Consider the following 23378-nt stretch of genomic DNA (forward strand, 5'->3'; position numbering starts at 1 on the left):
ATGTTTTTGGGTCCATTTTGGGCGTTTTTGGGGTCCATTTGATGTTTTTCGGGTCCATTTTGGGTGTTTTCGGGTCCATTTTGGGTGTTTTCGGGTCCATTTTGGGTGTTTTCGGGCCCATTTTGGGTGTTTTTGGGTCCATTTGATGTTTTTTGGGTCCATTTTGGGTGGTTTTGGGTCCATTTGACATTTTTGGGGCCCGTTTTGGGGGTTTGGGGGCGTCAGAGCTGCAGGAACTCGGCCACGAAGAGCAGCAGCACCTGGGCCAGGTCCCGCACGGTCGGGGGGTCCAGATTGTCCTCGGTGTCCCCCGGGGTGTGCCAGACCCCCGGGAACGGCGTCGGGATCACGTGGAGCACCGGGACACCTGGAGGGGGACATGGGGACATTGGGGACACTTTGGGGACAGTGAGGGGACAATGGGGACAGAGGGGATATTGGGGACAGTGGGGATCACGTGGAGCACCGGGACACCTGCGGGACATTGGGGACAGTTTGGGGACAGGCTGGGGACAGTGGGGACCACGTGGAGCACCGGGACACCTCGGGGGGGACAATGGGGACATTGGGGACATTGAGGGGACAGGCTGGGGACACCGGGGATAATGGGGATATTGGGGACAGAGGGGACACTGGGGACAGTCTGGGGACAGTGGGGACCACGTGGAGCACCGGGACACCTGGGGGGACACACTGGGGACAATAAGAGGACATTGGGGACATTGGGGACACATTGGACAGGTTAGGGACACTGATGACGTCACCTCTCTGCAGGAAGGGCACGTGATCGTCCTCCACGGGCCCGGGGGCGGGGCTGAGGCGGAACATGGGCGGGGCCTGCGGGGCCACGTGACCCAGCCCCAAACGGCGCAGGCGCTGCTCTGCAAAGGGACACGTGGGGACAGTTGGGGACACGTTGGGAACAGTGGAGACAGCGGGGGCACACTGGGGACACTGAGGGGACACTGGGGACACTTTGGGGACATGGGGGACATTGGGGACACATTGAGGGGATTGGGGACATTGAGGACATCATGAGGCCATTCGAGACATTGGGGACAGCACGGGCACACTGGAGACACGGGGACACACTGGGGACATGGGGGGGACATGGAGGACACGAGGGACATCGCCACACCCCCCCCCAGCCCCTCCACGGAGTCCCCTCTGTGTCCCTGCCCCTCCACGCTGTCCCCATGTCCCCGTGTCACCCACCGATGGCCGCCAGGCACAGAAACCACCGGTGTCCCTGTTATCCCAGCCCTGTCCCCATGTCCCCCAGGTGTCCCCATGTCCCCCAGGTGTCCCCATGTCCCCGTGTCACCCACCGATGGCCGCCAGGCGCAGGAACCATCGGTGGCTCCGGGTGAAGTGACTGTGGATGGCGGGGGCGGGGCCGCCCAGCAGGTCCAGCAGCACCAGCAGCTCCTGGGGACATTGGGGACAGTGGGGACATTGGGGACTTTTGGGGACATCTGGGACATTGGGGACATGGGGACATGTGGGGAGATTGGGGACACTGAGGACATTGGGGACAGTGGGGACACTGGGGACATTGGGGACTTTTGGGGACATGGGGGGCACTGGGGACATCTGGGACATTGGGGGACATTGGGGACATTTGGGGACATCAGGGGACATTGGGGACACTGGGGGGACATATGGGGCATTGGGGACACTGGGGATGTTGGGGACATTGGGGACATTGGGGGACATGGGGACATTGGGGGACATTGGGGACATTGGGGACATTTGGGGACATGTGCGGGACAGCCCCCACTGTCACTGACCATGGCGGTGACCTCTGACCCCGCGGGGTGGCCCCGGGCCGCCATTTTGGCCGCCAGGTGTCGGGCCCCATAAAGGGAGTCGGTGACGCTCCAGTCCCCAAAGGCCTCCTCCCCGTCCAGGAACAGCAACTGCAGCGTCAGCGCCGGGGCCTGCGGGGCACACCTGTCACACCTGGGGACACACCTGGGAGCACCTGGGGGCACCTGTCACACACCTGGGCACACCTGGGGACACCTGGGCACACCTGTCACACACCTGGAGACACACCTGGAGACACACCTGGGCACACCTGTCACACACCTGGGCACACCTGTCACACACCTGGAGGCACCTGGGCACACCTGTCACACACCTGGGCACACCTGTCACACACCTGGAGGCACCTGGGCACACCTGTCACATACCTGGGACACACCTGGGGGCACCTGTTATACACTTAACATACACCTGTGGGCAGGGCAGGGCCCAGGTGCCCTCCCAGACACCCCCCACCTGTCCCCAGGTGTCCCCCAGGTGTCCTCACCCTCACCTGCTCGGCCTTCTGCCTCAGGTGTGTGTCCAGCACCATCACCAGCTCCCCCCATGTGTACCCAGGTGTCCCCACGTGTGCCCCAGACACCCCCAGGTAGCCCCCAAACACCCCTCAGGTGTCCCCAGGTGTCCCCCCAGGTAACCCCACCTGTCCCCAGGTATCCCAGCCCTCACCTGCCCCGCCCTGTCCCTCAGGTGCGCGTCCAGGGCCGTGGCCACCTCCAGCAGGAGCGCGCAGGGCACGGCGGCGTCGGTGGCGCCCACGAAAGGCACCTCAGGTGTGTCCCCAGGTGTGTCCCCAGGTGAGGGCGGGGCCAGCACCTTGGTGTCCAGGTGACAGGCCAGCACCAGGCGTTTGGCCCCCCGGGGCTCGGCCGTGGCCACCACGCTGCTGAAGGTCACCTGCCCGCGGGGCGTGGCCGCAGAGAAGGTGTCCAGCTCCAGGTGCCACGGGGCGCCCAGAGAGCGCAGGTGAGACAGGACGTGCTGGGGGGACAGGTGGGGACAGGTGGGGACATGGGACAGGTGGGGACTCATGGAGAGGGCTGGGAGGGGTTTGGGGGGATCTGAGGGGTCTCAGGGTGGTCCCAGGGGGGTCTCAGGGGGTCTCAGATGTATTTGGGGGTCCCAGGGTGGTCTCAGGGGGTCCCAGAGGGTCCCGGGATGATTTTGGGGGTCCCAGGGTGGTCCCAGGGGGGGTCTCAGGAGGTCCCAAGGGGGTACCAGGGTATATTTGAGGGCCCCAGGGGGGTCCCAAGTGTATTTGGGGGTCCCGGGGGGGGGGTCTCAGGTTGAGTTTTGGGGTCCCGGGGGGGTCCCAGGGTGTCTCAGGTGTATTGGGGGGGTCCCCAGGTTTATGTTGGGGGTCCCAAGGGGGTCCCAGGTGTATGTTGGGGGTCCCAGGTGCACTGGGGGGGTCTCACCTGCCGGGCCGCGCGGCTGCCGGGCCCCCCCGGGACCCTCTCGTGCAGGAGGGGCCTCAGGAGGGACCCCCAGAGCCGGGCGGGGTCCAGGTGGGACAAGAGGGTCCGCAGGGCCCGCTCTGAGGGGGGGCCGGGGGGCGCCTGGGGGGGCACAGAGATTTGGGGGGTCTGGGGGGGTCCCCGAGCAGTTTGGGGGGTCCCAGAGACATTTTTTGGGGGTCCTGGAGGAGTTTTGGGGGTCCCAGAGCCACTTTTGGGCATCCCCGGGACTTTTGGGAGGTCCTGGAGGATTCTGGAGGGTCCCAGAACCATTTTTGGAGGTCCCGGAACCATTTTTGGGGGTCTCAAAACGGTTTTGGGGGTCCCAGAGCAGTTTTAGGGGTCCCGGAGACATTAGGAGGGTCCCGATGGAGTTTGGGGGGTCCCTGGACCATTTTTGGGGGTCCCGGATCGGTTTTTGGGTCCCCCGGAGGGTTCAGGACCCCCCGGCCCCCCCTGACCCCTCCCGTTAACCCCTTCCCTCCCGTTCCCCCCCGCTCTCACCGCGCCGCCCGTTCCGCTCTCGCCGCCTCCGGGCCAGGCCAGGAACAGGAGGGAGGCGGCGGCCGCCAGCAGCGCCAGCAGCGCCAGCAGCGCCAGCAGCGGCCGCGCCGGGCGGGGGGAGCGCGGCAGGAGCCCCCGGAACCGGCCCGGGCCCGGAACCGGCACCGGCAGCGGCCCCGAGACCGGGCCCGGACTCGAACCTGCGGCCCGGGAGCGCCGGGAGCCGGCCGGGACAGGCCGCATGGCGGGGCGGGGCCTGAGGGGGCGGGGCCTGCGGCGGCCAATCGGCGTGGAGGGAGCGGGAGCAGGGAGGGGGCGGGGCCCAGAGGGGTGACGAAGGGAGCGGGGATTGGGCGGGGATTAAACGGCGGCCGGGGATTGGGCGGTGGGCGGGGAGTAGGCGGGGATTGGGCGGCGGGCGGGGATTGGGCGGCGGGCGGGGATTGGGCAGGAGGCCACGCCCACGCGGGAAAACAAGGGAGGGACACGAGAACGGGGGGACAGAGGGACATGGGGGGGACACGGAGGGACACACAGGGGGTGGCCACAGCCACCCTCCTCCTCCTGGGGACTGTCACCCCCTGGGTGTCACCCTCAGCCTGTGATATCACCGCCCTGGGGACAGCCCGGGGACAGCCCGGGGGGGCTCCTGTCACCCTCCCCAGTGCCACCAGCCCTGTGGGGCCACCCCCTCCTTCCCCAGGGACCAGCCCTGTCCCCATGTGGGGACACCCCCCTGGAGGAGAATGTCACCCTCCTGAAAGCCACCAGCTCAGCTGGGGACATCGCCACTGGTTGTCCCCATTGTCCTCTGTGGGGACACCACCCCGGAGGAGAATGTCACCCTCCTTGGGGCCACCAGCCCAGCTGGGGACATTGTCATTGGGCTGTCCCCATTGTCCTCCGTGGGGACACCACCCTGGAGGGAAATGTCACCTCCCACTGTGCCACCATCACAGGGACACCCCCACCCCTCCCCAAACCACCCCCTCCCCAAACTCCCCCACTCTCCATCTTTCCACTCCGTTCCTTCCTTTCGCTTTCTTTTCTTTTTCCTTTCCCCCTTTCCATCCATCCATCCATCCCTGTGCGGCCCTTCCCGCCCCTCCCCTGAGCCGTCCGTCCGTCCGTCTGTCCCGTCCGTGTGTCCGTGAGTCCGTCCATCACCTGCCCTCCTCCCTGCGCCCGGCCGGGTGCACCCAGTTGTTGTCGTGCAGCCCCGTCCGGCAGCCCGGGGCCTCGCGGTCGGGCCGGCGGCAGCACATCCAGTAGGAGCGGCCGTAGGGCAGGTCGTGGTGGTAGGGCTTGGGGTGCCAGCGGCACAGCGACACGTCCCCCCGCTCGTAACGCTTCTTGCACTGCTTGCAGGGGTCGTCCCGGTACAGCGGGTCCCGGTTCCAGCGCGAGTCCGTGGCCTGCACCCCGAACGTCTCGATGATGGACTTGAAGTAGTGGCAGGAGCACTTGAGGGCGGCCAGCGCCTGCGTGGGCAGGTAGCTGAAGATCTTCACCATGACGTGCTCGGGCAGCAGCAGCATGTACTGCCGCGGCTCCAGCAGGCGCTGGATCTTGAATCGGATCTCCAGAAAGTCGTGGGAGACGTGGCGGTACAAACGGCACAGGGCTGGGTCTCCTCCAGGGGATTCCCGGCCCGGTCCCGGTGCTGTCGTTCCTCCTCCTCCTCCCGGTGTCACCGCGGCCGTCGCCGGCTCCTCGCGGCGTCCCGGCAGGAGGAAAAGCTGCCCCGGGGGCGGCGGCTCGTCCGGCAGCCTCACCGTCTCCTCCGTCACCTGCTTGGCGCTGTCCTTGCCGAAGAACACGCACTGGTCCACCACGCCCGTCACCACCACGTCCACGTGGAAGCCGGAGGCGCAGTCCCGCGGCGTCGTCGTCGTCACGCCCTCGGTGGTGGCACCGCCGGGAGGTTCCGTGGTTGCTGTCCCATCCTCGGGGCCGTCCTTGTCACCCGGTTTGGCGGCCAGCAGCAGCCCCACGCCGGCCCGGGCCGGGCTGACCAGCCGGTAAAGGTCACAGGTGATCTGGTCCTTGGCTCGGGGACGCTCGGGGACGGCGCCGGTGGCCGCGGAGGTGGCACCGGTGGCCTGGCGGGGCTCGCGGCCGCTGGAGATGCGGAAGGCGATTCTCACCTCGCCTGGCCCCGCCGTGGTGGCAGTTCCTGGGGGACACTCGGTGGCGGCGGCAGCGGCAGAACCGCCCCGGCACAGCCCGTTGGGCCGGGCCCCGCCGCCCTCCCGCTGCTGCTGCTGCTGCTGCTGCTGCTGCTCGAACTGGGCCACGGCCGCGGCCACGCGCCGGCACTCGGGGCCACCCGGGGCCTCCAGCAGCACCAGCGGGGCCGGGGCTCCGCAGGGCCGGGGGAGGCTCTGCAGGGCCAGCGCCGCGCGCCGCTCCACCAGCGCCACCATCTCGGCCACCGACAGCAGGTCCGGGGCCTCGCCCGCGCTGTCCCCGACCGCGGCGGCGTCACCGGGGGGGTCCTTAACAGGGGGGTCTTTAGCAGAGTCCTGGGGGGCGTCGCCCGAGCTGGAGGCCCAGGGAACAGCAGCAGATTTGGGGTCGTGGCAGCAGCGCCGGCGCCGCTTGGCCTTGGAGCTGTCGCTGCCCCAGTGGCCTTTGACCTTCATGGTGCTGGCCCGGCCAGTGCCACCAGTGCCGCCGCCGCCGCCGCCGCACTGGTGAGCCACGAAAAACGCCACCTTCTCCTTGGTGTTGCCCGGCTTGATGACGTACCAAGTGTCCAGCAGCACCCGGCCGTCCTCGGCCGCGGCCGCCGTCGCCGGGCCGGGCTCGGGGGGCTCGGGGGGGGTGTTCTCCGAGGCGCGGCCGCTGCCCAGGGGTCTGCGGGGGGCGGTGGCGGTGGTGGGGGCTGGAGAGGAGCATGGCTTGTTCTGGGAGAAGGTGCCGAAGGGGCGCGGGCACCAGAGCTGCAGCTGCGGGAAGGCAGCGTTGGGCTCCATCAGCGCCGCCGGGGCCGACGCATGGCACTGACCGGGCTCGCCGCCGCGCCGGGGCCGCCCGGGCCTGCAGAGAGACACGGCGTGACAAAGGGGACAGGCAGGGGGGACACTTGGGGACACTCGGGGGGGACACGCAGGGACACCTGGCGGGGACACGCAGGGACAGGCAGGGGGGACACGAGGGGGGGGACACTGGGGGACACCTGGAAGGGACAAGCGGGGACACCCGGGGGGGACAAGCGGAGGGGGGACACACAGATACACCCGGAGGGGACAAGCGGGGACTCCCCGGGGGGGACACTCAGGGACACGCAAGGGGACACACAGGGACACCGGGAGGAGACACGCGGGGTCACTCGGGGTCAACACGCGGGGGGGACACACAGGGACACCTGGAAGGGACAAGCGGGGACACCCGTGGGGGACACGCGGGGACATGGCGGGGACGCGCCCCCACTTCCCACGCGCGCCGCCGGGCCCCGCCCACTGCCCCACCGAGCCCCGCCCACCGCACTCTCCCCAGCCCCGCTAAGCCCCGCCCCTCTCCCCGCCCCTCGCGGAGGCCCCGCCCCTCCCGCCCCGCCCGTTTAACGCCTCCCCCCCGCGCGCGCCGGGCCGACGGCCAATCAGCGCGCGGCGTTCGGGCCGTGCCCATATATGGACGGCGGCGCGCGGCGCGGCGCGGGGGCGTGGTCGGCCGAGGGGCGGGGCCTGGGGAAGGGGGCGGGGCGGGGCGGCCCCGCCCGGCCCGAGCCGCCGGTCCCGGTCCCGCGTGGGCCCGAGGGGGGGGTGGGCGGCCTGAGGGGAAACCGGCCCGGTATCCGGTGTGGGGGAGGGGGACACGCGTTATGGGGCCCGGCCCCGCCGTGCTGAGGCCGCGGGGAACCCACCGGACCCACTCAACGCTCCCCGCGCGGCGGCTGAGCCGCCCCGTCCCCCACCCGCCGCTGCTCCGTGCCGCACCGGGATCCCCCCCCAGTCCGAACCGCCGCCGGCCCCTCCGTTAAACCCCTTAGCCGCCTCAGCCACTGACCCGCAGGCCCGGCCGCTCCCCCGGGGGCGTCCCGCGAGGCTCGGCGCCCACGCCCCTCCCCCTCCCGCGGCGGGCGGGCCCCTCCCCGGTGCCGCCGCCCCTCCCCCGCTCACCGGGCAGTGCCGGGCGCGGCCGCTCCGCCTCTCCGGCCGCTTCCGGGGTGCCCCGCCGCGCCTGCGCCCCGGGCCCGCCGCGCACCGCGCCTGCGCCGCGCGGGGCCTCACGGGAGCCGTAGTTCCCGCCGCGACGTTCGGCGCCGCGCCGCGGGGAATGCCGGGAGTTGTAGTTTACACACACACACCCCCACAATGACCTCACGTCACCCCCGAGTGTCATGTGGTCGGTTTATTTTTAGGGTACAAACTCGGGGACCCTCCCAAACACCCAAATCCCCCAAATTTCGCTCCAAATTCGCCTCGAACTCTCCCCCGCACCCCAAACTCGTGGAGACCCGGCCCCCCCAGAGCCCACAGATGTCCCCCCAGCACCCACAGGTGCCCCCCAGCACTCATAGGTGCTCCCCCAGAGCCCCCAGGTGCCCCCCCCAGGTGCCCCCCCCAGGTGCCCCCCAGATGTCCCCAGGTGTCCCCAGGTGCCCCCCAGGTGTCCCCAGGTGTCCCCCAGGTGCCCCCCAGGTGCCCCTCAGGTGTCCCCGCCCCCTCAGCAGCCGCTCTCGGTCACCGGGCGCGGCCCGGGCCGGGGGTGACCCCTCGGGGGGTCCCTGTGGGGTGGGGACAGCCCCAGGTGACAGCGGTGCCACCCCCGGCGGAGCTCGGCCTGCACCTGCAGGGGGAGGGGTTGGGGGGGGCGTGTCGCGACATGAGCGACCCTCGCACGGGCCCTGTCGCGACAGGACGCCCCGGATGGGGGGGGGGGGGGTGACGCACCTCCTTGTTGGTGAAGCAGTAGAGGACACTGACCACCAGGCCCTGCCCAGGGGGACACAAGAGGACACTTTGGGGACACTTTGGGGACACTTTGGGGTGGGTTGGGGGGTCCCGGGGCTTCCATTGGCCCCCGGAGTCGCCCCAAAATAATCCCGTTAAAGACCCGTTTGATTGTCCCCAAGCTGTCCCCACTGTCCCCCCAGTGTCCTCACTGTCCCCCTGCTGTCCCCACTGTCCCCACTGTCCCCCCACTGTCCCCTCCCTGTCCCCGCTGTCCTCATGTCCCCACATGTCCCCCAATGTCCCCACTGTCCCCGTGTCCTCATTCTGTCCTCGCTGTTCCCACTGTCCCTGTGTCCCCTCACTGTCCCCCCACTGTCCCCATGTTTCCCCATGTCCCCCCGTGTCCCCACTGTCCCCACCCTGTCCCCAGGTCCCACCCACTGTCCCCACTTCCCTCCCAATGTCCCCATGTCCCCCCATGTCCCCCCACTGTCCCCACTGTCCCCGCGTCCCCACTCTCTCCTCGCTGTTCCCACTGTCCCCACACTGTCCCCACTGTCCCCGCTGTCTCTGCACTGTCCCTGTGTCCCCAGGCTGTCCCCATGTCCCCGGTGTCCCTGTCTCACCTGTGCGGAGGTGAGCAGCAGGTGCAGGCAGAGCCGGGCCAGCCTCAGGCCGCCGCCGCCCTCCCCTTCCCCGGCCAGGGCGAAAATCACCTCGTGAACCCCCAGGAGGGGGATCAGGGTCAGCGTGGAGCGCGCCAGCCTGGGGACAGCATGGGGACAGTGTGGGGACAGTGTGGGGACAATGGGGACAGTGTGGGGACAGTGTGGGGACAGTGTGGGGACAGCATGGGGACAGTGTGGGGACATGGGGACAGCAGGAGGATCAGCGTCAGCGTGGAGCGCGCCAGCCTGGGGACAGCATGGGGACATTGGGGACACCGAGGGGACATTGAGGGGACATTGAGGGGACATCCAGGGACACCTCTGGGCACGGGGACGCACCTGGGGACAGGCCCAGGGATGGGGCAGCCCTCGGGGATCGGGTGTCCCCACCTGCCCCAGGTGTCCCCGTGTCCCCCCTCCAGATGTTCCCACCTGCTCCAGGTGTCCCCGTGTCCCCCCAGGTGTCCCGTGTCCCCCCCCAGGTGTCCCCGTGTCCCCCCAGGTGTCCCCGTGTCCCCCCAGGTGTCCCGTGTCCCCACCTGAGGCGCGCGTCCCCGCGGGACACCTGGTGCGCGCGCACTTTGGCCACCAGGATCCGCACGATCCGCACGAACACCACGAAGTTCACCTGGACGGGGGGGGAGGTGACACACCTGAGGTGACACACCTGAGGGGACACACCTGAGGGGACACACCTGAGGGGACCCCCCCCACCCCCCCGGGGTGTCACCCACCGCCACGGCCGCCAGGATGGGACAGCGGATGACCCACCACACCGCCACCTTCTCGTTGCGCTCCCAGCACCTGCGGGGGCCACGCCCTGTCACCTGTGTCCCCTCGGGGGGGGGCGGGACAGCCCGGGGACAGGTGCGCTCACCCCTCGTTCTCGTACAGGTACCTCAGCACCACCCAGGGCACCACGAAGAGCACCGGGACACCTGGGGAGGGGACACGCACCTGGTCAGGGGGGACACAGGGGTACTGGGGGGACATGGGGGGACAGGTGACACAGGTAACACAGGTGATGCAGGTGGCACAATAACGCAATAACGCAGTAACAGAATGACACGGGGACACCGGTGACAGGTGACAGGTGACACAGGTGACACAGGTGACACACCCCATCCCAGCAGCAGGAAGGCGGGCAGGCAGCGGCGGGCCGAGGTGGCACAGGTAACACAGGTAACACAATAACACAGTGACACAGTAACATAGGGACACGGGGACAGTGACACAGGTGACAGGTGACACAGGTGACAGGTGACACAGGTGACAGACCCCATCCCAGCAGCAGGAAGGCGGGCAGGCAGCGGCGGGCCGAGGTGGCACAGGTGACACAGGTGACACAATAACACGGTAACGCAGTGACACAGTGACACGGGGACAGTGACACAGGTGACAGGTGACACAGGTGACAGGTGACACAGGTGACACAGGTGACACAGGTGACAGGTGACACAGGTGACAGACCCCATCCCAGCAGCAGGAAGGCGGGCAGGCAGCGGCGGGCGGAGGTGGCGAGCAGGAGGCGCAGCAGGAACAGCCCCTCGCCCAGGGCCCAGGCGTAGTTGGCGCCCACGCAGTACTGGGCCAGGCTCTGCGCCACGCGGCACGCGGGGCCGGCCTGCGGGACACCGCTGTCCCCGACCTCTGTCCCCTCCCTGTGTCCCCTCCCTGGTGTCCCCTCCCTCTGTCCCCACCGCTGTCCCCTCCCTCTGTCCCCTCCCTCTGTCCCCTCCCTCCCATGGGTGTCCCCAGCTGTCCCCAAGGATGTTCCCTCCATCCTGCAGGTGTCCCCATGAGCATCCCCAGGCTGTCCCCAGGGTGTCCCCTCCCTCCCATGGGTGTCCCCAGGTGTCCCCAGGTGTCCCCAGGAGTCCCCAGGTGTCCCCAGGTATCTCCACTTTGTCCCGTGGTGTCCCCAGGTGTCCCCAGGCTATCCCCAGGTGTCCCCAGGTGTCCCAGGTGTCCCCAGGTGTCCCCAGCCCCACCTCCAGGCCCAGCAGGTGCAGGGGGTGGCCGTGTCGCTGTCCCCGGGGGTGGCCGTGTGGCAGCAGCGAGTCCCGGGTCAGGATGGCGGCGGCGCGGAGCGCGAACGACACGAACAGGTTGGCGTGGATCAGGTTCCGCGTGCAGCGGAGGCGCCTGGGGACAGACAGGGACAGGGGGACATCCCTGGGGACAGCCAGGGGACATGGGGACATGGGGACAGCCAGGGGACATGGGGACAGACAGGGGACATGGGGACATCCCTGGGGTGACATTGGGGTGCCACCAGGGGGCAGCACAGGCGCCTGGGGACAGCTGGGGACATGGGGACAGCCCTGGGGACATCCCTGGGGTGACACTGGGGTGACACCGCCACGAGGGGGCAGCACAGGCGCCTGAGGACAGACGGGGGACATGGGGACAGACAGTGACACCCCGGAGGACAGCCAGGGGGGACATGGGGACATGGGGACATCCCTGGGGTGACACGGCGGCGGGGACAGCGGCGTGCGGGGGTGGCAGTGACAGTCCCCCAGGTGTGACAGCAGCCCCCCCAGGTGTGACAGTCCCCAGGTGTGACAGTCCCCAGGTGTGACAGCAAGCCCCCCGGGTGTGACAGTCCCCAGGTGTGTCCGTACCTGAGCAGCAGCAGCAGCAGCAGCGCCACCAGCAGCGCCACCAGGGACAGCGAATATCCCACCGTGTAGAGCAGCCGGAACTGCTCCAGCAGCCAGGCCTGGCGCTGGGGACACGGGGGGACATTGGGGACAGGGGGACATGGGGACACATCGGGGACACGGGGACAGGGACAGGGGACACAGGGACACGACAGGGACAGCAGGGGACATTGGGGGACACGGGGACATGGCACAGGGACAAATTGGGGACATGGGGACACAGGGACACAGGGACAGCGGGGACAGCGGGGACATCGAGGGACACATTGGGGACACGGGGGACAGGGGCACAGGGGCCATGGCACAGCACGGGGACAGCAGGGGACACGACACGGCACAGGGGACACGGGGGGAGGGGGAGGTGACACATGTGCCAGCGCCGCGGGGCGCCACACGGTGTCACCCGGAGCGCCACACGGTGTCACCCGGAGCGCGGTGCGACACACGCGGGGCACAGCGTGACACCGGGCACGACACAGCGGCGGGCACGTGGCGCGTCCCAGCGGGGTGGCGCCTCACGGTGTCACCCCACGGTGTCACCCCCCCCTGTCCCCGGCGGTGTCACTTCTCTATGACCTTGCCCTGCGCTGTCCCCGCTGTGTCCCCTCCCTGTCCCCCTCCCTGTCCCCATCCCTGTCCCCTCCCTGTCCCCACCTGTCCCCACCTGCAGGGGCTGCACCTGCGCCAGGTCCTCGCACTGGGAATTGTCCTGCCACGTCCTGCCAGTGTCATCGGTCACCCAGAGCCCGTCGGGGCCGCAGCGCCGCGTCACCACCCCGCCCTGGACTGGGACAGGGGACAGGGGACAGGGACAGGGGACAGGGACAGGGACACGGGGACTGTCACCCTCTGTCCCCTCCGTGGGAACATCCCCGGGGGTCACCACCCTGTCCCTTCCCCGGGGGTCACCGCCCTGTCCCCTCTATGGGGACACCCCCAGTATCCCCCACTGTCCCCCCCCCCGGTGTCCCCCGCTGTCCCCCCCCAGTGCCACCCCGCTGTCCCCGGTGTCCCCTCCGGTCACCTCGGTGGTACCAGGGCAGGTACCAGGGGCAGGGGACAGTGGCCGTGCTGTTGGGGACAGCGTCCCCCCAACAGGCGTACAGGTCAAAGCTGCGGTTACACACCGGGCCTGGGGACACAGGGGGTGACAGGGGGTCAGGGGTGTCCCCAGTGTCCTCCCAGTGTCCCCAGTGTCCCCCAAGTGTGTCCCCAGGTGTCCCCAGTGTCCCCAGGTGTGTCCCCAGGTGTGTCCCCAGGTGTCCCCAGGTGTCCCCCCGGGTGCCCCCAGGTGTCCCCAGGTGTCCCCAGTGTCCCCAGGTGTCCCCAGGAGTGTCCCCAGGAGTGTCCCCAGGTGTCCCCAGGTGTCCCCAGTGTCCCCAGGTGTCCCCAGGAGTGTCCCCAGTGTCCCCAGGTGTCCCGGCTCACCTGCGGAGGGCGGGGCCAGGCGCAGGTGCAGTTCACAGGCCTGGCGGTACTGGCGCCACGCGGCCACCGTGGCCTGGGCTGAGCGTTCCTGGGGGACACGGGGACAGTGGGGACATTGTGGGACAGTGGGGACATTGGGGGGACATTGGGGGGACAGTACAGTGAGGACATGGGGGGACATCAATGGGGACATTGGGGGGCATTGGGGGACACCAGAGACATTGGGGGACATTGAGGACAGTGAGGATATGGGGGGACATCGAGGGACATCGGGGGACATGGGGGGACATGGGGGGACAGTGGGGACAGCAGGGGACATCAGGGGACATTGAGGGGGGTCTCACCTCTGCTCCAGGCGGGGCGGGGGTCGCTGCCCGCTGTCCCATGGTGTCCCCTGGGTGGTCCTGGTGTCCCCTGGGGGTCCCGGAGTGTCCCCTTGGTGTCCCCTGGTGTCCCCTGGGTGGTCCCGGAGCCCGTGTCGCCGCTGTCGCCTCCGCGCGTGGCTTTTGTCACCCCCGGGTGGCACCGCCGCGACCTGGGACCGCCCCCGGGAGGAGCCTCGGTGTCACCAGGGGGGTCCTAATGTCACCAGAGGTGTCACATTGTCACAAGGGGGGTCCCAGTGTCACCAGGGGGGTCCCGGTGTCACCCGGGGGGGTCTCAGTGTCACCCAGGGGGGTCTCAGTGTCACCTAGAGGGGTCCCGGTGTCACCTGGGAGGGGTACCAGTGTCACCTGGGGGGGTCACAGTGTCACCTGGGGGGTCCCAGTGTCATCGGGGGGGGTCCCAGTGTCCCCCCAGTGTCCCCCCCGTGTCCCCAAGGGAAAGGGGGCGTGTCCCCAAATAAAAGGGGCGTGTCCCCAAGAGAAGGAGGCGTTTCCCCATGAGAAAAGGAGGCGTGTCCCAAAGGAAAGGAGGCGTGTCCCCAAATAAAAAAGGGGGGGGAGGGGGCGTGCCTGCCCCGAAATGAAGAGGGCGTGTCCCCCAAGGGGAAAGGGGGCGTGTCCTTAAATGAAAGGGGCGTGTCTCCAGAGAGAAAAGGGGCGTGTCCCCAAATAAAAGGGGGCGTGTTCCAAAGAGAAAAAGGGCGTGTCCATAAAGGAAAGGGGCGTACCCTAATTTGGAACGGAGGCGTGTCCCCACAGGAAAGGGGGCGTGTCCCCAAATAAAAGGGGCGTGTCCCCCACCAGCAGCCTCCCTCCCCTCCACCAGGGGGCGCCACTCTCAGCGGCAGGAAGGGGCGTGTCCAAACCAGCGATAGGGGGCGTGTCCAAACCCCGCCCACTCACTCAGGGGGCGTGTCCAACCCCCCTTTCCGGGCTTGGGGGCGTGTCCAACCCCCCCCTTTCCGGGATTGGGGGCGTGTCCAACCCCCCCCTTCCGGGCTTGGGGGCGTGTCCAAACCCCCCCTTTCCGGGCTTGGGGGCGTGTCCAACCCCCCCTTTCCGGGCTTGGGGGCGTGTCCAAACCCCCCCTTTCCGGGCTTGGGGGCGTGTCCAACCCCCCCTTTCCGGGCTTGGGGGCGTGTCCAAACCCCCCCTTTCCGGGCTTGGGGGCGTGTCCAAACCCCCCCTTTCCGGGCTTGGGGGCGTGTCCAAACCCCCCCTTTCCGGGCTTGGGGGCGTGTCCAATCTCCCCCTTTCCGGGCTTGGGGGCGTGTCCAAACCCCCCCCTTTCCGGGCTTGGGGGCGTGTCCTCGGCCGCTCCCGCCCCCCCGGCGCGAGTTCCCGCGCGCCGTGACGTCATTCCGGCGCGCCGCCAGGATGGTGGCGGGCGCGTTCCCGCTGGCCAAGCTGCTGACGCTGGGCGCGCGCCAGCTGAGCCGGCCCCTGGCCGCGCGCATCAAGGCGGGGGCGCGCGCGTCCCCCTTCTTCCGCACCTACATCTGCCTGCCCCCCGCCCAGCGTGAGTGACACACCCTGGGGACACCTGGGGGGGACAGCGGGGACACCGCCCGGCACCGGGGGACAGGGGTCAGGGGGGCCTGGGGACCACCTGGGGACACCTGGGGACAGGGGTCAGGGGGCTGGGGACACCTGGGGACACCTGGGCACACCTAGGGGGACAGCGAGGGACACCTGGGGACACCGCCCGGCAAGAGGGGACAGGGGTCAGAGGGGCCTGGGGACACCTGGGGACATTGGGGGGACTCTGCCCCAGCTCCTCCTTCTGGCCCTTGGTCTGCCCAGTGAGGGTGAGGAGGGGTCTGGGGGGTCCTGGGGGCAGGGAGGACACCTGGGGACACCTGGGGACATTGTGGGGACCCCGCCCCAGCCCTTCCTTCAGGCCTTTGGGGGTGAGGAGGGGTCTGGGGGGTCCTGGGGGTGTCACAAGGACATTGGGGACACCTGGGGACAGCGTGGGGGCACGAGGGGACACCGCCCCGCCCAAGGGGACGGGGGTCAGGGAGGGGTCATTGGGTCATGGGGACACCTGGGGACACTGTGCTGGCGGTGGGGTGGTCTGGGGGGATTTGGGGGTTGGTTTGGGGGGATCTGGGGATCGATTTGGTGAGGGATTTATGGCCAGATTTTGGGCGATTTATGGCTGGATTTTGGGGCAGATCTGGGGTTGGTTTGGGAGTAAATTTGCAGTTGTATTTGGGGGATCTCTGGCTGGATTTTGGGGGATTTATGGCCAGATTTTGGGGAATTTATGACTGGATTTTGGGGGGATCTGTGGCTGAATTTGGGGGGATCTGTGACAGGATTTTGGGGCAGATCTGGGGGTTGGTTTGGGGGGGGATTTTGGGGGATTTATGGCTGCATTTTGGGGCATTTATGTCCAGATTTTGGAGGGGCTTTATGACAGGATTTTGGGGCATTTATATCCAGATTTTGGGGGAATTATGGCCGGATTTTAGGGGATTTATGGCTGGATTTTGGAGGATTTATTACCAGATTTTGGGGGATCTATTACCAGATTTTGGGTGATTTATGACCAGATTTTGGGGCATTTATGTCCAGAACTTTGGGCGATTTATTACCAGATTTTGGGGGATTTATCCCCACACTTGCAGGGATATTCTTCCCCAACCCAGAGCTGCTGCCCCCTTTCCTGATTTTCCCCAACTTTTTTTCCCCAACTTTTAACCCTTTCGTGTGCAGTGTACCACTGGGTGGAGATGAGAACCAAGATGCGCCTCCTGGGCTTCCGGGGGGCGGCCGTGAAGCCCCTGAACGAGGAGGCGGCGGCCGAGCTGGGGGCGGAGCTGCTGGGGGGAGGCGCTGGTCTTCGGGGTCGGGGGGCTCTGCCTCTACCTGGAGTACCTGAGGCAGGCGGGGCAGAGCCGGCGGCGCGAGGAGCACCTGGAGGAGACCCTGAGCCACCTGCGGGAGGGCCTGGAGCGGCTCCAGAGCGACCTGGAGGAGCTGCGGGCCCGGGGACACGCCCAGGGAGGGGCGGGGCGTGCGCAGGGTGGGGCTGGACACGCCAGGAATCACCAGGACACGCCCATGGAGCATCAGGCCACGCCCCCCTCCCCACCCAAGCTGTGAATGTCTCCCCTGGTGGGGCTGGCCCCGCCCCCGCCGGCTCAGGACACGCCCCCGAGGGCTCAGGACACGCCCCCGCGGTCACAGGCCACGCCCCCAGGCATTAAACGTGGTTATTTGTGTTTGTGCACACGGTGCCTTTTAGGGGCGGGGCTAATGGGGAGGTGGGTGTGGCCACAATGGGTGTGTCACTGTGGGCGTGGCCACCATAAGTGTGTCACTGTGGGCGTGACCATAAATGGGTGTGTCCATTATGGGCGTGGTCACAATGGGTGTGTCATTGTGGGCGTGGTCACAATGGGTGTGTCATTGTGGGCGTGGCTTCAGGCTGGGTGTGGCCACTGCAATGGGCGGTGCCAGATAAGGAGAGCAATGATTGACAGGTGTTGTGAAGTGGGCAGGGCTTCCTCACATGGGGCGTGGTCATTTAAGCCCCGCCCCTCCCTTATGACACGCCCCCCCCCCCCAAAAAAAAAAAAATTTTCCACGAGGGTCTTGTAGAAAATTTTATTGGTGCTGGGCGGGGGAGAAACCCCCTCCCCAAAAAAACAATAATCAACAAAAAATTAATAAAGTGAAAAACCCAAAAGTGGCTTTAAAAAAAGGCCCCGGAGTGGGGGAGGGGGGAGGGGTTTAAAAGGGGGGTTTGGGGACCCCCTTCTTTCCCCTCCCCCCCCACGTGTAAAAATCGGGGTCCTCAGTGAGGGGGGGAGGGGCACAGTGTGTGGGGGAGGGGCTCGGGCCCCCCCTTGGCCGGGTAAGGCACAACCTGGAGGGGGAGGGGCAGGGCCTGGAGCCCCCCCAGGGGCGGTGAGGGGGTGAAATGTGAGGGGGGGGTTTGGGGAGGGGTCTCACATCCCCAAAACCCCCCAAAAAATCCGGGCTCAGGGTGGTCCTGGGGGGGGGTCAGGGCCTGTTTCGCTTCCGAAGCTCCGTCAGGAACACTGGGGGGGCAGAAAATGGGTCAGAAAATGGGTCTGGGGGGCAGAAAATGGGTCGGGGGGGCAGAAAATGGGTCTGGGGGGTCAGGAAATGGGTTGGGGGTCCATCTCCCCCTCCCCACCTTCAATAATCTCCTCCTTCATCTTGTGCAGTTCCCTCCGAACCTCCTCCAGCAGCTCCTGGGGACGGGGGAGACACGGGGTGAGGGGGGGGCACAGCCCAGAGACCCCCACCCCTCCCAAAATCCCCCCAAAACCCCCCAAAATCCCCCCAAACCCCCCCAAACTGGTACCAGTTTGAAGCGCTCCAGGTCCAGCTCACTGTGGGACTCGGGGGGGGCGGCGGGAACGGCCGATTTCATCCTTGGGGAGGGGGGATAATGAATTAGGGACCCCCGCAGACCCCCCCTCACCCCAAACCCCCCCAAATCCCCCCCAAACCCACCTGGGCAAGGTGGAGCTGGATTTTTCCCAGGGTCTCCTCACGGGTTCTGTGGGGACGGGGATGGGGGTGAGGAGTGGGGGGGGAGAGGGGCTGGACCCCCTCCCCAAACCCCCCTCCCCAAAGCCCCCTCCCCAAATTTTTCCCCGTATTTTTTTTCCCCACCCTCCCCTTTAAGCGCCTGAGAACTACAGCTCCCGTCGTGCCCCGCGCGCCGCCCGCACCGTGCCCGGCCGCGCGCCCCCACCGCGGTGCATGCTGGGGGTTGTAGTCCGCGCGCTCACCCGCCGTCCGGGCCGCCTCCGCCTCCTCCTGCTGGGGATGGGGGGAGATAAATAAATAAAGGGGAGGGGGAGAGACCCCCCAATTTGGGGAGGGGGGTTGGTTTTGGGGAGGGGGGAGGGAATACAGGACCCCTCCCCAAATAAGGGGTTATTGGGGGATGGGGGGGGGGGGGGTACTGACGTTGGTGACGTCATCGTCCTTCTTTGGCGCCTCTGTGGCTTTTCTCCTGAGGGGGGGGGGGAAAGGGGGGATTGAGGGGGGACCCCTCCCCAAATTCGGGTTTCTGGAGTGTCCCCCTCCCCAAATTCGGGGTTCTGGAGTGTCCCCCATCCCCAAATCCCACCCAAACCCCGTGTCCCCCTCCCCAAATTCGGGACTCTGGAGTGTCCCCCTCCCTAAATTCCGTGTCCCCCCTCCCCAAATCGGATGTCCCCGGTGTCCCCCTCCCCAAATTCGTGCCCCCTCCCCACCTCCGGGCCAGCATGGCGCTCATCTCCTCCATGAGCCCCCCCCGGCCCGGGGGGCTCCCTCGCCTTCGGGGGGGGGCCGGGGGCGGGACCCCCGCTCGGGGCCTCATCCTGGGGAGGGGGGAGACACAGGGGGTGAAGAGAGACCCCTCCCCCAAATTAATTAATTAATTTAACCCCCCCTTAAACCCCCCAAAATCCCCCCAGAACTCCCCCAAACCCCCCAAAATTCCCCCAGACCCCCCAAACCCCCCCAAAAGCCCCTCAAAAGCCCCCAAACCCCCTAAAACCCCCCAAACTCCCCCAAGCCCCCCCCAAAATCCCCCCAAAACCCCCCAATTAATTCCCGAGCTCACCTTGGCCACTTTCCTGAGTTTGGCCCCCGCGATGGCGGCGGCAAAGCCCGAGACCCCCCCGGGACCCCCCGGGCCGGGACCCCCCTCGGGGCCCCCCCCGGGACCCCCGGGACCCCCCCCAGGACCCCCCGGCAGCGGCGGGGCCGGAGGGACCCCCTGGGGTGGGGGAGGGGGCCGGGGCGGGGGGCCCGGGGGGGGGAGGGCCGGGAGGGGCGCGCCGGGGGTCCTGCGGGGGAGGGGGAGAGAAAACAGAGAATTTGGGGAGGGGGGTGTCAATGGGGGGGGGACCACACCCCTGTTAATTTGGGGAGGGGGTGTCAATGGGGGGGGACACACCCCTGTTAATTTGGGGAGGGGATGTCAATGGGGGGAGGGGGACACACCCCCTGTTAATTTGGGGAGGGGGATCAGGGGGGAGACCCCCCCTCACTCACCGGGGCGGCGCTCGGGCTCCTCCATTGCCGGCCTGGGGGGGGATAAAGGGTCAGGGACCCCCCAGGAGGGGGCAGAGGCCCCCCCCCAACCCAATGTCCCCGTCCCAAATCCCTTTTCCCCCCTCCCCCAAATCCCGTGTCCCCCTCCCCAAATCCGGTGTCCCCCCCTCACCTGTCCGGCTGCTCCGGCTGCTCGGGGCCGGAACCATCGAGCTCGGGCCAGTTCAGGACGGTCCCTGGGGGGGGGGGACACACACTGGGGTCACCCTGAGGACCCCCAGGACCCCCAGGGACCCCCCGGGACCCCCCGGGACCCCCAGGACCCCCCAGGGACCCCCCGGGACCCCCGAGAACCCCCGAGACCTCCCAGGGACCCCCCAGGAACCCCCAGGGACCCCCCAGGACCCCCCAGGGACCCCCCAGGACCCCCAGGACCCCCACTCACCCTGTTCCAGCGCCTGCAGCGCCCTGAGCACGGCGGCGGCGAACTGGGCGGCCTCGGGGGGGGCGGCGAAGCTGAGCCCCCAGACCCGCCGGCCCTCGCGCCACTGGGTGGAACTGGGGGGTGGCCTGGCTGTAGCGGAGCCCCCGCGCCAGGGGGCAGTTCAGGACCACCTGGGGGGGGTCAGAGGGGTCAGGGGGTGAACAGGAGCCCCCGGGCCAGGGGCAGGACAGGACCACCTGGGGACCCCCAGAACGGGAGGGTGAATGATAGAGACCCCCCAGAGCGGGGGGCGTTACATAGAGACCCCCCCCAAGTCATAGAGACCCCCCCCAGATCATGGGGGTCACACAGAGACCCCCCCAAGGCCAGGGGTCTGCCGTAGAGACCCCTCCCCAAAATCACGGGTGTCCCACAGAGACCCCCCCAGGTACCCCCCAGGCCCCCCCAGGCCCCCCAGGCCCCCCACCTGCTGCTCGGGCCCCAGGCGCCGCCCCACCCCCATAGAGCCCCCCAAGCCCCCCCAGGTGTCCCCAGGTACCCCCAGGTGCCCCCCATGGCTCCCAATGCCCCCCCAGGCCCCCCAGGCCCCCCACCTGCTGCTCGGGCCCCAGGCGCCGCCCCACCAGGCGGAAGGCGGTGGTCCCGGGCTGGTGGAACAGCTGGACACAGCTGGGGGTCTGGGGGGCGCCCCCCGCGGGCACCCACAGCTTCTGACCCTCCTCGTAGAGCAGAACCGCGGCCCGCGCGCGGGCGATGGCGCGCTCGCTGGGGGACAGGGGGACACCCCCTGGTGAGGGGAGAGACCCCCGGGAGTGGGGATCCCCCCCCAAAGGGAATGGAGAGACCCCCGAGATTGGGGACCCCCCCAAAGGGGGATAAAGACCCCCCCCATATGGGGATGGAGAGACCCCCGGGGTTGGGGGTGAGAGAAAAACCACAAATGGGGATGGGGAGACCCCTGGAATTGGGGATCCCCCCCCAAATGGGGATGGGGACACTCTAAAAGGGGCTGGACCCCCTCGCTGGGGGCTGGAGACCCCCCAAATAGGGATGGAGACCCCCCCCACACTGGGGGCTGCGCCCACCCCTCAACCTGAGAATCCCCTCCCAAAAAGAAGCCGGAGACCCCCAAACTGGGGCTGGAAACCCCCAAAATTGGGGACCCCCCGCCCCAAAGTGTGTGGGACCCCCGGGGGGGGCACCGGGACCCCCCACCTCTCATTTAGGGCCCTGGGGCACCCCTGGGTGCTGCCCCTCCCCCCCCGCACCCCAAAACCTCCCCCCCCTCCCCCCCCCCTTTTCCTTCCTCTTCTCCCCGGGGCAACCCCTCCCCCCCCGCCCCGGGGGCTCCCAGTGCTCCCAGTGACCCCAGTGACCCCCCAGTGACCCCCCAGTGTCCTTCCCAGTAACCCCAGTGACCTCCCAGTGCTCCCAGTAACCCCAGTAACCCCCCAGTGCTCCCAGTGACCCCCAGTGACCCCTCCCAGTGCCCCCAGTAACCCCCAGTGACCCCCCAGTGACCCCCCAGTGACCCCCCAGTGACCCCCAGTAACCCCCCAGTGCTCCCAGTGACCCCCAGTGACCCCCAGTGACCCCCCAGTGACCCCCCAGTGACCCCCAGTGACCCCCCAGTAACCCCCCAGTGACCCCCCAGTGACCCCCCAGTGACCCTCCCAGTGCTCCCAGTAACCCTAGTGACCCCAGTAGGGGCTCCCAGTGCTCCCAGTGTCCGTTCCCAGTGCCCCCAGTAACCCCCAGTGTCCCCTCCCAGTGCTCCCAGTGCCCCCAGTACTCCCAGTACCAATTCCCAGCACTCCCAGTGCCACTTCCCGGTTCTCCCGGCGCTCCCAGTGCCCGTTCCCAGTGCTCCCAGTGCCGCTTCCCGCTGTTCCCGGCTCTCCCAGTGCTCCCAGTATCAATTCCCAGCGCTCCCAGGGCCCCCAGTGGTCCCAGTATCGATTCCCAGTCCCCCCAGTGCCCCCAGTCCGGTTCCCGGTATTCCCGGCTCTCCCAGTGCCACTTCCCGGTTCTCGCGGCGCTCCCAGTTCCGGCTCTCCCCGTTCCCAGTTCCCCCAGTTCCCCCAGTGCCCGTTACCGCCCCCCCCCCATTGCCCGTTACCGGGGCCGCCCCCGGTGCCCGTTACCGGCTCTGCCGGTGCCCCGGGACCGATCCCAGCGCTCCCAGTGCTGATCCCAGCGCTCCCAGTACCGATCCCTGGTGTTCCCAGTTCTCCCAGTGCCGATCCCAGTGCTCCCAGTGCTCCCAGTGCTCCCAGTACCAATTCCCGGTGCTCCCAGCGCTCCCAGTACCGATCCCTGGTGTTCCCAGTTCTCCCAGTGCCGATCCCAGTGCTCCCAGTGCTCCCAGTGCTCCCAGTACCAATTCCCGGTGCTCCCAGTGCTCCCAGTACCGATCCCGGGCGTTCCCAGTTCTCCCAGTGCTCCCAGTACCGGTCCCAGCGCCCCCGGTACCGACCCCCGGTGCCCCCCGGTGCCCCCCGGTGCCGGTACCGGCTCCCGCAGCGCCCCCGGTACCGGCGGGCGGGGTCCCGGTCCCCCCCAGCGCCCCCCAGCGCCCCCAGCCCGGCCCCCCCTCACCTCATGCTGGCGGCGGTGGCCGGTCCGGGCCCTTCCGGTGGCGGCGGGGGCCGGACCCGCCGGTCCGGGCGAGAGGCCCCGCCCCCCATGGCCCGGCCCCGCCCCCTCCCGGTAACGGCCCCGCCCCCCGTGGCCCGGCCCCGCCCCCTCCCGGTAACGGCCCCGCCCCCTGCCCCGCCCCCAGAGCGGCAACGGCGGCGCGGGGGGGCGAGGGGGGGCCGGGAACGGCCGGTGTCACCCTGAGGTCAGCCCAGTATAGACCAGTATGGACCAGTATAGCCCAGTGTCCCCCCAGTGTCCCCCCAGTGTCCCCCAGTATGTCCCAGTGTCCCCCAGTGTCCCCCAGTGCTCCCCAGTGTCCCCCCAGTGTCCCCCCAGTATAGTCCAGTATGTCCCAGTGTCCCCCAGTGTCCCCCCAGTATAGCCCAGTATAATCCAATGTCCCCATGGTGTCCCCATGCTGTT

General features: G+C 68.4%; 5 protein-coding genes across 6 annotated transcripts; 1 reads left to right on the plus strand and 4 right to left on the minus strand.

Moving 5' to 3' along the window:
* Positions 1 to 213: 213 nt before the first annotated feature.
* Positions 214 to 4031, minus strand: LOC310918286 (glutaminyl-peptide cyclotransferase-like protein; the record flags this gene model as incomplete). The annotated part of the gene is made up of 7 exons (XM_083877140.1): positions 214 to 367; positions 765 to 881; positions 1329 to 1428; positions 1791 to 1940; positions 2497 to 2808; positions 3246 to 3386; positions 3789 to 4031. 7 exons carry the CDS (start codon positions 4029 to 4031, stop codon positions 222 to 224), a joined length of 1209 nt encoding a protein of 402 aa, XP_083733266.1. The 3' UTR covers positions 214 to 221.
* An 878-nt stretch (positions 4032 to 4909) lies between these two features.
* FBXO46 (F-box protein 46) lies at positions 4910 to 7983 on the minus strand. Of its 2 annotated transcripts, none has more exons than XM_083877124.1 (2): positions 7913 to 7983; positions 4910 to 6830 (listed from the first exon to the last, which is right to left on the minus strand). In XM_083877124.1, exon 2 carries the CDS (start codon positions 6764 to 6766, stop codon positions 4952 to 4954), a length of 1815 nt encoding a protein of 604 aa, XP_083733250.1. In that variant the 5' UTR covers positions 6767 to 6830; positions 7913 to 7983; the 3' UTR covers positions 4910 to 4951. The 2 variants fall into 2 exon arrangements, with proteins under 2 accessions (XP_083733250.1, XP_083733251.1); XM_083877125.1 differs by having other exon boundaries at positions 7800 to 7952.
* Positions 7984 to 8459: 476 nt separating this feature from the next.
* GIPR (gastric inhibitory polypeptide receptor) lies at positions 8460 to 13837 on the minus strand (the record flags this gene model as incomplete). Its single annotated transcript, XM_083877141.1, has 13 exons — positions 8460 to 8582; positions 8687 to 8728; positions 9316 to 9454; positions 9897 to 9985; positions 10092 to 10161; positions 10235 to 10295; positions 10828 to 10981; positions 11349 to 11502; positions 11985 to 12082; positions 12688 to 12809; positions 13048 to 13155; positions 13452 to 13539; positions 13796 to 13837. The coding sequence occupies 13 exons, from the start codon at positions 13835 to 13837 to the stop codon at positions 8460 to 8462; spliced, it is 1290 nt and encodes a 429-aa protein (XP_083733267.1).
* Positions 13838 to 15214: 1377 nt separating this feature from the next.
* Positions 15215 to 17072, plus strand: OPA3 (outer mitochondrial membrane lipid metabolism regulator OPA3; the record flags this gene model as incomplete). Its single annotated transcript, XM_083877255.1, is given in 4 exon segments — positions 15215 to 15356; positions 16559 to 16668; positions 16670 to 16859; positions 16919 to 17072. Coding segments are annotated over 4 exon segments (576 nt in total). The 3' UTR covers positions 17053 to 17072.
* A 128-nt stretch (positions 17073 to 17200) lies between these two features.
* Positions 17201 to 23002, minus strand: VASP (vasodilator stimulated phosphoprotein; the record flags this gene model as incomplete). The annotated part of the gene is given in 15 exon segments (XM_083877142.1): positions 17201 to 17889; positions 18009 to 18066; positions 18180 to 18249; positions 18332 to 18377; positions 18613 to 18643; positions 18794 to 18839; positions 19084 to 19169; positions 19171 to 19191; positions 19437 to 19662; positions 19867 to 19902; positions 20043 to 20106; positions 20316 to 20421; positions 20423 to 20485; positions 20909 to 21080; positions 22914 to 23002. Coding segments are annotated over 15 exon segments (1152 nt in total). The 3' UTR covers positions 17201 to 17851.
* Between the last annotated feature and the right edge of the window lie 376 nt (positions 23003 to 23378).

The sequence above is a fragment of the Zosterops lateralis genome (assembly GCF_965231275.1).
Source record: "Zosterops lateralis genome assembly, chromosome: 23".
NCBI lineage: Eukaryota > Metazoa > Chordata > Aves > Passeriformes > Zosteropidae > Zosterops > Zosterops lateralis.

Coding starts and splice junctions, on each gene's coding strand:
- FBXO46 (XM_083877124.1), bottom strand. CDS start 6,766: ATGGAGCCCAACGCTGCCTTCCCGCAGCTGCAGCTCTGGTGCCCGCGC.